General features: G+C 57.4%; 1 protein-coding gene across 1 annotated transcript in view; it reads right to left on the bottom strand.

Annotated features, from left to right (window-relative positions):
* The window catches only part of BCAR1 (BCAR1, Cas family scaffold protein), a 35,494-nt gene extending 23,173 nt beyond the window's left edge, over nt 1–12,321 (bottom strand). The window contains exon 1 of the mRNA XM_006908815.3: nt 12,167–12,321. Within this exon, the coding sequence (XP_006908877.1) occupies nt 12,167–12,178 (12 nt within the window). The 5' untranslated portion in view covers nt 12,179–12,321. The remainder of the gene's footprint in view (nt 1–12,166) is intronic.
* Between the last annotated feature and the right edge of the window lie 19 nt (nt 12,322–12,340).

The following is a 12,340-nucleotide window of genomic DNA, read 5'->3' as shown; positions in this document are numbered from 1 at the left end:
GCAAATGAGCCGCGGACTCAGCACGGGCACGCGAGCGGCCGCGGGAGTGCGCGGGCACGCGACGCCCGGTGGGGCTGCCCCCCTCTCCAACCAGCACCACCGAATGGCAGGCTTCAGGCCTCGTACCTAGGATATCTTTTTCTCCAAACTCACGTCCGCAACCTCTGTCATGGGCGAGAATGCGCCCCTCCTCAAAGGCGTAAGCAAACGCCTCCTCTTCCACGCAGTCTACCGGGATTGCCCTCTTCTTTCTGGGTACGCCGCTGCAGCCCCAGAGGCTCCAGCTTCAAGTCGCCTTCCCTGCCCACTATCCCCAGGGCATTCCGTGCGCGTGTCCTTCGGGCCATCGGACTCATATCTGAATCTGGAGATAAAGGGGAAGGGGCGTGCCCCAGCTGGCTAAAACTAAAAATAACGACTACCGTGGCGCCCGACTCAGGTCAGGCCTACCATGTAAGAGCTCACCCAGAGTATGCAGAGCCGGGGCTCCTCCTGTTCTACCAGATGTGTGCCTGAGGCTCCAGTCCACCCAGGACAAGGGGTTCACCATCTCCCACCAAGTGGACTTCTCCAGTTGGTTGAATCCAGCCTCCCTGAAGCTTCCGCCACCCAACCCCTGTGGTCTCAGTTCTGCCCTAAGAGCTCTGCCGCCACCCCTATCCCCCAGTCAGCCCTGTCCAGGCCTAACACCTGTACCCCAAAAGCTCGCTAGTGTCTGTTTCATCAACATGTTGGGAAGGGTAGCAGGGAATGAGGGGAAAGAAAGAACCACCACTGAGCCTGGTAGTTCTCCTGAGTTCCCTCTCCCAAGGCTGCAGGTCAGTAACTGTCACAGGCAGAACCAGGGTATGCCATCGCTGAGTGCAGTCCAGGCTTTCACAGTGGTCTGCAGGGAGATCTAGGATGGAACCTGCTCCAGAACCGGTCAGTTTGGTGTCTTATCTCCAGATTCTTGGACAGTCAATATCCTGGGCCACTTGCTGAGCGTGTAGACACCATCAGGCACCTCGCAATGCCAGGGAAGCAGTGGGGCAGACCAGGCTTTGCCCTACAAAGAACTCTCAGGTCTGGCTTACAAAATACATATAAGCCCAAGGTGGACTCACAGCTGTCCCTCCACCTGACACACACACCTGACACCCAGGCCAGGTGTGCCATCTTGAGCAGGACCTCTCCCACCTATAAAAGGAAAAGGCCGGGCTAGGGCAGTCCAAGTCTGGTTGTTATAGTCTCCTGGAGAACTTGTTTGAAAAAAAAAAAAAAAACAGATTCCTAGTTCCCCTTCTCCCAAAAAAATTGTGGGGGAGAACCTGGACATCTGCATTTCCTCAAAGTTCCTCAGGGAACCACTGGACGGACAGCATAGAGGGTTGGTCAGGAGCAGTGGGATTTGGACCCAGTGTGACCTAGAGTCCTCAAGAAGGAGTGGGACAACTAGTTGCCACCCTATGCCCTCCCCAAGACTGGCCCCCTTGTTATCCTCAAAACAGCCCACTTCCGCGCAGAAGAGCCAGCTCTCAGAGAAATACCTAGGGCATCTCCTCCTGCTTGTTCCCAACAGCTGTGCTCCAAAGTCACACATGGAGCTATGGGGCCCCCTAAAACTTGGCCCTGTCCTCAGGCTGGCTGGCAGGTTCCAAGGGAGCAGATACGAACGAGCTGGGCCATGAAAGAGCATCTGTCTGTGCTAGGGGCTGGTGGGAGTCCTTAGGTTTTCCCCAGGTGACCACTCCAGTGGGGACAGGGATGGAGTGCAGGCCTCGCAGCCAGACGGTGCCTTGTAAAGAGGGCTCCAGGCGAGAGGTCTCTGCAGGGATGGGCAAGGACACAAAAAGGCCTGGCTCTCAACTCTGTCCTAGCTGACCTTGGCAGAGAAGAGGTGGCTGGCTGGGAACAGGGGAACAGGTTTAAGAGACCCTCCGTCTCTGGGGCCAGATTAAAGCAGCACTGGGGGTGGGGTTGCTGCTGTGGGCGAGCAGCAGGCGGGGGAAGGGAACCCAGCTCAGGCATAGGCATTTCAAAAATTTGCTCCTTTTCCACTTAAACTCCCTCCCCCCTCAGCCTGTGCCTCCCAGAATGGCATTTCCGCTTTGGAATCAAGGCCCTAGGATCTGTCCCGCTATGCTGGAAGCGGGGTAGTTGAAGGGGGAGAGGAATACCCCCTCCAATGCCTTTGAAGAGAGGGGGCAGACAACAGGACCCACTGGGCAGGCTATCGCTGGGATGTATGGTGTATGGGTGAAGCAGACCCTCCTGGGCTGACTGCCAGGCTCTGACAGTGACACAGGCCCCGGGACAGCCTCTATGAGGCTCTATGATCACATGTTCATTTCATGCCCACAGCAATTCTGCAAAATTGGCCTCATGATTAGCTCGATTTTCCAGGTGAAGAGGTTAAGAACCAGTTTACTGCCCCTTGCTTCATCCCGCAGGCTCCCAGTCACAAAGGGGACAGAGCTGGTGTCCAGGGAAGGGACAGTGGGGCTGCCAGACCACAGCCTACCCTGACTGCCCTGCAGCACTTTGAGGAAAGGACCGGAATCCCAGGGACACTTGGGCTGAGAAAGCCAAGGACCCGGTAGCCCTCAGACACCCCCAAGGGCAGGCAGCTGAGAACTGGGGCCCAGCACCCCCCAACACGGGCTGCAGGGGAATGTGCAGGCAGGAAAGAGAGCGGCCACTCTGAGGAGGACGAGCGAGAGGGTGTTGCTGGGTGACGATGCAGGACCACTGTCAGTCACCCCAGGAGCAGCCTGGTACCTCCAGCCAAGCTGAGGATGAGCTCACAGGCTTCAGGAGGATGCCACAAACCCTCCCCTTGGGGCCTGGAGTAGCTGCCTGTACAGGGACCATGGTGGGCCCAGCGCATAGGGACATGGGTTCTCATCTGTCCATTTAAGTGTCCACTAAGGCTACTGCTGATCCCAGACACTAAGTGAGAAGAGCCTGGGAACCAGCTCTCACTCTGGGCTTTTTGGGTCTCATTCTTAAGGTCAGACCCACTGCACAATGAACAATTCTTGCTTTTGGCCCAACAATGTCTGTTGCATTTACAACTACAAATAGAGTATGTGTGTGGGGACAGCGGGGGAGGGCGTGTAATCACCTAAATGTCCAACTACAGGAGACTGGTGAGGTGATGACAGCCTTTCAGTGGGATACTGTGCCGTATTAGGACGGCCACCTCCGAAGACTGAAATCATGCAAGACAATGCTCATGACAACGGGAAGTGAAAAGAGCAGGCTCAAATGGCTTGCACAGTGTGACTACACGCAGCCCTTTCCCTCCGAAAGCCTTGGTTCTCCCAGTAGCACAGGAGGGTGGCTGGATGGGTCAGCGGATGGCCGGCTCTGGGAGCAACAGCAGGAAAGGATTTCCTGAGGCCGGAGGTGAGTGCTGCCAGCCCCAGGGACAGGAAGAAGTGATGTATCTGGAGGGCCACAAGGTGTTGAAGCCTTCCCCCTGGGCTGGCCACTCACGTGGGCAAGCTCAAACCAGCCTGTGAGCGGGAGCCAGCTCTGCCTGGGAGAGGGTTCGGGGAAGCCTGGGGATGGCCTACAGAAGAGGGAGCCTGGCTGCATGAGAACCGCTGTCACACGTGGGCTGGACACAGTCCTCGCTGCCACCCTGGGGACCAGGACAGAACTACCACTGCCCAGAGGCTCAGAGAGGGGCAGTGACTTGCCCAGGTCACACTGCCAGGAAGTGGCAAAGCTATAACCATAAGCCAGCTACCCGGGCGTGTCCCCATGGAAAAGCACCCAGGTGACCCCAGACAGAGCAGCCGTGCATTCCTAGGGCGGGCATTCTTAGGGCCATCGGCCGTAAAGAGCTTTCCTAGCCTCCCCTGCTCTTTGAAGGTGGAATGACCAACGGGGCAGTTCATTTGTCATTACAGTGGTGACTCTGACTATGGGGAGGTGGGTGGACCCCACATCCTGGAGCCAAATCCCTCCCCAGTCGCCTCCTCTTGGGGCTGGAGGGCTCTCGTCCTCAGCCTGTCATTCCTTCAGCGTCCTCCCAGGCCAGTCCCCAGAGACTTGGGTGCAAGGCTGGGGCCAGGACCAATGGTGTGGGGATGGAGTCACCAGGTACAGGGACACAGCCGGGGACAGGGTGGGGACCAGAGGGCAGACTGGCCTCCCAGGTCCAGGCCTGGATCCCAGCAAACCCAATGGCCACCAACTTCCCATACCGTCCTCCCTCTCCACTCTGGCTCTTTCAAGGAACCCACCCAAAGCTGGAAGGAGCAGCATACTCTCTGGATTCTTTTAATTGCTCTTTTAATTCGAAAATTAAAGAGCAGCAGAGGCACCTGCAGGGAGATGCTTGCTTTATAAAGGGCTCTGCTCACAGCAGGCCCAAGGCCGGAGTGGGGTGGCAGGCTGGGCCCTGGAGTTCTTCCCAGGGGCTCTTCCCAGGGTGCTGACCCTGGTGTCCTGAGTCCCTTTTTCTCTTCTGCAGCCCCCTTTTCTATTCTCCAGGCAGGGGACCTCCCAGGGTGCTGGCAGGTAGGTGGGGGCTTGGACCAACAACCAGGCCCCCAAGTGTGTAATGAGAAGGCTGGGGCCTGGGGGCACTTGCCCTCCCTGCTGGCACTGCGACACCACTCCTGGCATCCTCTCCAGCAGCAGCCCCTCAACAGCGCGTGGGCAAGAATTAGGGTGGCAGAAGAAATGGGGGTAGGGGAAGAGAAAGGCTCGGTTCTGGCTGGAGAGGGGGTTGGGAGGAGGGGCAGGGGGACAAGTCCCTGTCCTCAGAGAGAAAGCTTAGCTGCTGGTGGCCACCCAGCTTGGGCTGACGGCCCAGGGAAGGCAGGGACAAGGGCGTGGTCAAGAAGCAGTCCACCATCTGCTCCTGCCTCTCCCCATGGCAACCAGGCCCAGCACATCAGGGCAGTCAGAGGGGGGTGAGTTCACGTGCCATCTGCTGCCCACCCGCAGCTTCCTTCTGCAGGAGCACAGGTACCCACACTCACGGAGACCCGCAGAGACTCGCAGGGACGTACAGAGGGCAGAACAGTGCTGCCTGGCCACTCAGCCGGGATCGGCAGGTCAGGGCACCAGTGGCATCACGGGAGGGGACCTTGAGGGCTCTGGGGACAGTGGGATGAGAAAAGAGGAAGGAGTGGAGACAGAGCTAAGGCAGCTACTGGGAAGGAGTTGCTTTTCCTCCCTCCTCGGGCCACACTGTGGGGCGTCCCATCTGAGCCTGCTCCAACCCACAGAGCAAGACTCCACTTGCCCCAGGAGAGAACATTAAAGGCTCCAGCTGGCGTGGGACCCTCAGCCCATCGCTGCAGCTTTCACGGCCTCAGTTTGTGCATTTGTTAAGTGTAACCGCTGCCAGCAGCCTTGCCCATCGCCAAGCCACCAGACCGAAGGCACAGCAGCACCCTGGTGTTATCAGCACACCCACGCCCTCTCCATCACACACCAGCTCCACTCCACCAGGCACCGTGCTCTCCCCTGAGCCCTCCCTGCTCGCCCAGCCCCTGCTCAGGTGCCCTGAGCTTCTCCCAGCCCCTGAAACACAAGAGGAACAAAACCTCAACCAAGACTCGAGTAGACTCTCTCTGCGGAGCCCTGTTGCCTCCGGATCCCCCGGCCGACGCAGGGGGTGTGGGCAGGGTCTCCCCTCGGGCTGTGACGGGGCCAGGGAGTGGTTGGTTGTGGAGTCCATCACTATACAATCACGGTATGCCCATCGCTCCTTTGGCACCTACTCACTACTAGGATACTGCTGCCTGGAAGCATGTCCAGGTCCCAGGGAGCTGACACTCCAAGGTGTGTGTGGGGAGGGGGTGGGGGAGGCACAAACGGATAAACATGCGAACATCTGTGGTGATCAGGGCTCTGAAGGAGAATAAAGTAGAATGATGGCAACAAGAGGCTATTATTTTACACGAGCTGCCTAGGGGGTCCTCTCTTGGGAGGTGGCATTTGAGCGGATGCCTGAATCCCTGGCTAAGGCTCACTACAGAAAAAGTAACAGTAAAGATTCATAAAAATAGCACAGGCGTGCCAGCTCCCTTGGTGTGAAGAGCAAAGCCTGGAGGTGTCAGTGATGCAGGGAGAGTCACTCCCAAGGGACAGTCCCTTTCGGCTTTTTGAGCGGTGGGGTCTTCGCTGGGCTGGGGACTCCCAGAGCTGAAGCAGGAGCAGCCAGGAAGTGTCAGCCTAGGGGGGTGTCTTGGTGGGCAGCCAGGGACAAAGAGGAGGGAGCCCAGGAATCTTGGGAGGGCGGAGGGATTCGGTCGGCTCCCAGGACAGTGCCCATCCATGCCTACCTCCTGCTCTCCTAGAAGCCTCTCCCCACCATGACCTCTGGACAAGGGCCCAGGAGGAACAAAGGTGACTTTACTCCATGGGTAACCCAGGAAGAGAGAATTCAGACCCTAGATACCTGGGGAGGGCTCTGAACAAGGAGGCGTGTGGTCACACCATCTTCTGAACAAGCGTGTAATTTGAGGGATCCAGGATCTGGGAGCACAGACCACTCTCTGGGCACGCCTTGAGGCTATCAGGCTTTACAGAACACTGACAACACCACTAGTGTTCCGGGGCGTGCAAACACAAAGCACACAGCTGCAGACAGACACCCCCGGCAAGAGAACGGGTGGGTGCGTGAATTCACGTTCATAAACGGAACGCTGCTCAGCACAGCCGTGAAAAAAGAGCCGCTGCAACACGCCACATGGATGAAAATCCCAAAGCCATTATGCTGAATAAAAGCAGCCAGACCCTAAAGAGTGCGTACTGTACGCTTCCGCTTCTATGAAGTTCAAGAAAAGAGACGTCTAAGCCATGATGAGAAAAATCAGAATGCTGGCCACCTTACGGAGGGTGGGGGTGCTTGATTGTGAAGGGGTACTCGGAGGATGGGGTGCTTGATTGTGAAGGGGTACTCGGAGGGTGGGGGTGCTTGATTGTGAAGGGGTACTTGCAAACTTTCTGAGATGATAGAGACTATCATTATCTTGATTTGATTGATGGTTACATGGGGTCTACGTTAGTCAAAATTCTTCCAACTGTATACCTGACATCTGTCCATTTCACTACATGGAAAATTTAGCTTGAGTCTCAATTGGTAAAAATAAAACAAAGCACAGAGGAAAAAATACATGGCATTAAGGATGCCAAAAATAGGTACAGCAATCCTTAACCCACCATGCCACCCTTTCTGCCCTAGCCGTGAGAGAGCTGAAAGTTAAACCTGTGTGCCCATGTATGACACATATTACACAGTTCTGGATCTTTTGATGATCCTAGACTACTCGTATCTTTCGCTATAATCTGCTTCAAATCCTCCTTGGAACTGGAGGGTGGGGGGGGAGGTTAAATAATAAATTAAAATGACTGAAAAGCCCCCTCAGCCTTGAATCCCCCTTAGAGAAAGGATTAACTTTAGAGCCAAAACTTGCGACCATCTCTCCTGCCACAGTGGGCATCCACTGCCACCTCTCCCAAGGTCCCCAACCTGTCCCCAGCGATTTTTCCTGTTTTTGAAGAGAGGGAAACAGTGGCCTAGCAAACAGTGACTAAGAGTAAGCCAAAGAAACGGTGGGTCTGATGAGGTTACAGTCAAAGCAGGCGGCCGTGCCGGAGCCAGGCCACAGCTGGGGAAGACGACGCGCACAGACAGGGAAGGGACTGGAGGCAGGCGCAGCGGACGCAGGGGGCAAAAACTCAGGACCGGCTGCGGACGTGGGGGTCGGCAGGGGTCGCTGTCACAGCCTTGAAGACCACCTGCCCCACCTGGAGGCTTGAGCCCCTCCCTTAAGGTTTCTGGACCCACCTTGGGGGTGCTCTCCTTCCTGCCAACGGCCCTGCCTGCCCTGTGCTGACCAGGCTGCTGCGGACACCTGTGGACAGGCCTGCACTGCCCCAGTGGCTTCCACATCCTGCAGCCACTAGGGCAGGGCATCTACCTGGCCTAGGATGTGGCAGGCCAGCTGGTGGCCCCACTGGAGGCCACTTTGTTGGTGCGGTGAGAAGAAAGACTTGCCCATCCAAGGCTCAAGAGACAAGGATCCTGCAGGCAGCCTGGGGCGGGGAAAGGACCAGGGTCATCCCGCTGCTAAGGCCTTGGTAGGAACCATACCAACCATATAGGAAGGGACACTGGAGGCAGACTGGGCAGGCTGCAGAGAATCATGGCCGTAGGAAGCTGATCACACCGCCCTACGCTGGTCGTGCAGGAGCCAGGAGTGAGTGTTGTCCACTGCACCAGCCATAGGCGACAGGATAAAGATGATAACCTCCACGACGGTAGTTGCTATGACTGATTAGTCTCTTACTCAGAGCCTTCTGCAATCCTTGCCAAGTTCTTCCAAAGCCCCAAGAGCTGTTCACATCCCCAAAATACAGATGAGGAAACAAGCTCAGAGAGGCTGAGAAACTCACTCAACATATATATGAGCCAGCACCATTCAGTCAAGAGCCTGGCCCTTGAGCCACCAAACATCTTCCCCACCCAGCAGCAGCTCCTCTGGAAATCCCATTCGGCCCCCCACAAGGCCTCTGGGACAGCAGCCGAAAAGCCAGGCTCTCTGCACAAGGACACAGCCACCTGTCTGTGGGGGCTCCTTGGTGCTCCCAGGGCCACATCCTCGGCAGGTGGCCAGGGAAAGCCGGGGCGGCGAGGCGGAGAGAGGAGCCAAGCAGGCCTGTGTTCTGCCCTGAGGAAGCCTGTAGTCTGGAGAGGGAGCCTTCCAGCGACCAAATAACCCCAACAACAAACGCACAGACACAGACGGGGGTCCTGGAGGGCTTCTCGGGCTAACGCCCTCTGCCTGAGCACTGGGGCGTGAGCAGGAGCGACCTGGTGAGCAAGGCAGCAGCTGGAGACCACTTCCTGCATAGAGAGGGCCAGGCAGAGGCAAGGCCAGTGGGAAGAGGGGATGTGGCAGGAGCGCGCTGTATGCTTTGAAGACTGAACAGGGGACTTTGGACTTGGACACTGCTTCTTCCCGCTGTCCTCTTCTGAGCCCATGCTGCCAGGCTCCAGCTGTCCATGGTCTGGCTGCCCAGACCAGTGCCTCCCAGCTCCCTGGCCAGCTCTCTCATCACAGAACTGGCTGGCAGAGAGCCAGGCATAGAGGGGGCCCCAGGATCACTGGCAGAGGTTCAATCAGGTACCACACCTGGTCCACTGATCTCCATCCGCAGCTGGGGTTGCTCGGGGTTGGACCCACCCTGTTGCACAGCCCTGGGCAAGCTGCCTCACCTCCCAGGGGTGCCGAAGGGGTTACACAAACTCATACTTGGAAAGCCACAAGCAGAGGGTCGGTCTCTCAGCAGACTTGGCCTCTATGGACAGCTCAGTAAGCCACAACCCCCACAATTACAGAGGCCACGAAGGATGACGCTCACTTTCTGGCTTTGGATCCTGCCAGACTTTGTTCCCACTCTGGCTCTCTCAGTGGCCATGCAGCCCTGGCAAGACACAGGTCTTTCTGGAGCCTGTGAAGCCCTGAGCCCAGAGCCTGGCACACAGGACACTCTCCACACATCTAAGCACCTTCACTTCTTGAAAGGACTCATCCCTCACTCAATATAGGAGCAGAGGATGGTCTGGAATGGCTGAGCCCATGCCACAGACAGGAAACAAGAGGCAGGGACAGACAGACGGAACTTCTCTACAAACTGGGAGCTGGCTTCTCGCCTGACAGTGTCAGGCGACAGCCAGCACCTTGTTGCTCCTAAACAAGGATCATGCCAATGCCTGCCAGGGGTCTGAGGTGGGTGGCACAGCTGTTTTCCTTTCGAATGCTTCCTGCTTGCCCAGAGGGACAAGACAGGCCCAGGGAACCAGATGGCCATGCCCGAGAGGAAGGCAGATGTCAGAGACCAGCCAGGAAGAGCATCTCCAGTTGCTGTGTGAGCACTGCCCTCAGCTCAGGGCGAAGGAAGGAGCACTGTGCAGGGACTCTGGGTCCCGTCCCTGTGTGGGTCAAATGACAGAGTGAGATCAGCTCATCTCTGGAGGGTCCGCCTGCTCTAACACTCAGGAACTCACTCCTGTCTCAACCTGGCCATCCCAACCTCTTCTCTCCCCCCATCGCCTCCCATTCCATTCTGAAGCATCTTGTAATTTCTGTGGGCTAAAGTGCCTGCGTCAGCCCCATCCAGGAAAAGACTGCTCAAATGAACGGGTGTGCTTAAAACCCAAATGTGTCCATGAGCACGTGGGCAGTCACCATTCTGGGTTCCAACAGCAGGGCTCAAAGCAGGCAGCTTGGCCTGGAAGCTTCTGAGGAGCCTTACAATTCACCAGCACATGAAAGCAATTTTCTGAACATTTCACAGTTGTTTCAAAAACGAAGTTCTCTTCCCAGCCCTACCAGCTCACACACTGCCCAAGGTCTCAGGAGAGAGCGAGTCATCTGACAGCCCAGTCATATAGGGGACAGATGGTGAGACCCCCACCTACCCGATGCAGAATCCCTGAGGGCTGTGGCTACAGGGTGGAAAGTGACTTGGAGGTGGCAATGCTGTGGACAGACCAAAGAGACCTTAGCTGCAGGTGTCCACAGCACGTGTCCACAGCTGTGCCTGTCTGTCCAAGTCACCCCCAGACCCTGGCCCTCCTGTCATCCCTCTCTTGTTACAGTGGGGGCCAGTGAGGCACAGAGCCCAGGAAGGCTGCTCAAAGTCCTGCAAGGCAAGGGGCCTGGGTGCCATCCCAGACTCTATGTCCAGACCTCTGCTGTGACAGTAGATGAGCAAAATGAATCCAGCACAGATCTCCCAAATTGGGGCCCATGCAAGCTCTGATGTAGCCTGAGTCACATTCCTTGTTCACCACTGCTCTGGAGAACCTCAAGCAGACCACCTTGTCCTTCGGGCCAGTGCCCACAGGGTCAAGGCAGTTCTCCAGAAAAGAGCCAGAGCTTTACAGGAGAGCAGAGCAGGAGAGAAGGGCTTGGCAGGCATTTTCTGTCATCTTTCTTTCTTTCTAAAGATGAGGCAATTATGCTCTGAACCAGAATAAATTGTGGGTGGGTGGGGGAGGGGAGGGAGGTTCACATCAGCGCTGTCTGGAAGCCCTAATTTTTTCATCTGTAACTCTGCCTTACCAGTGCTGGAGGCGGGCAGGGGCTGGGATCTTTAATTCCATAATAACAATGCTCTGCACTTACACAGCATCTCTCTTCCAATACTCTCCACACGCTCTCTGGTGGTTAATTAAGAGGCCACTTGCCCTGCCGGGAAACCCCAATTGTCTTCTCTATTATAAGGATGGGGTCCCCCAGGTGAGGAGCAGTTCCAGAAACAAGGGTAGGTGGACAGGTGCTCTGGCCCACTGCCCCTTCCTGTAAGAGGGAAAAAGCCCTAACTCATCAGAGAAACAATGGCTGGAGGCCACAGCTTTCCAGCTTATAGCCAGCACCCCTTCCTTGAAGGACTCAGGGTGTTCGCCCCAACCTCAGTCTGTCCATCTGTAAAGTGGACTGGGGCCTGCACCTGAGGCCTGGTAACTGAAGGTAGCCAGGATCACTTGCCACCTTCAATAGGCGGGACCCAGATGCCTCCAGGTGCAGGCCTAAGTGTGGAGCAGAGGCCTGGGGACTGCCCAAGCCTGCCAGAGGGGCCAGGAAGAGGGGGCGTCAGCAGAGAAGGGAAGCCCCCATGGAGAGAGAAGGGGCCTGGCCCAGTGCCCTTGGGGGTTCAGCGTTAAAAACTTCCCCGGAAAGTGAGAGCATCAGCCGTTCTGGGGGACTGGCACAGCATCCCACCCGGTCCGGCGGTCATGGTGGACAGGTGTCTCGGGAGAGGTACAGACCCGGCGCCAGGCCTGGCCCTCCTAGTGAGGTCCCTGGAGAACAACAGGACAGCTATACCTGAAGAACAGCACACCTTCCCGATCACCGGCCCAGCGGTTTTGGAGTGGGGTTCCCGCGCGGGGGGGGGGTTCTGGAGAACAGCACGAACCCCACAGACCAGGCTCTCCAGGGAAAGGACAGAAAGAAAGGCAGAGGCAGAGAGACCGGTTTGGGGGAGACGCCCCCAAGCTGCCCCCATCCCCCGGCCTGAGAAGGCCCAAGGGGGCGAACCCCAGCCTCGTAGTCCCGGTGGCATTGGACCGGCAACGGGCGGCCCGAGGTCGCAGGCCCGGCCGGGGGCCACGGACCCGAGGTCCCGGCCGGCGGTCGGTACTCACCGGCACGGACATCTTGGCCGCCGCTCCCGTAGCCCAGGCGGGCAGCGGCGCGGGCAAGCTGGGGGCTCCTGTTCGCCGCGCCGCTCAGAGCCCCCGGGACCGGTCCCAGTGCTCTGCCGGGTCCCCGCGGGCTCCTGCGCGCTCCCGGCTGCCGGACGTCAGATCATATATTTC

Source organism: Pteropus alecto, unplaced genomic scaffold (assembly GCF_000325575.1).
Source record: "Pteropus alecto unplaced genomic scaffold, ASM32557v1 scaffold123, whole genome shotgun sequence".
Lineage (NCBI taxonomy): Eukaryota > Metazoa > Chordata > Mammalia > Chiroptera > Pteropodidae > Pteropus > Pteropus alecto.
Note: the sequence above shows the minus strand (reverse complement) of the source record. Positions and strands in the feature narration are given on the sequence as shown.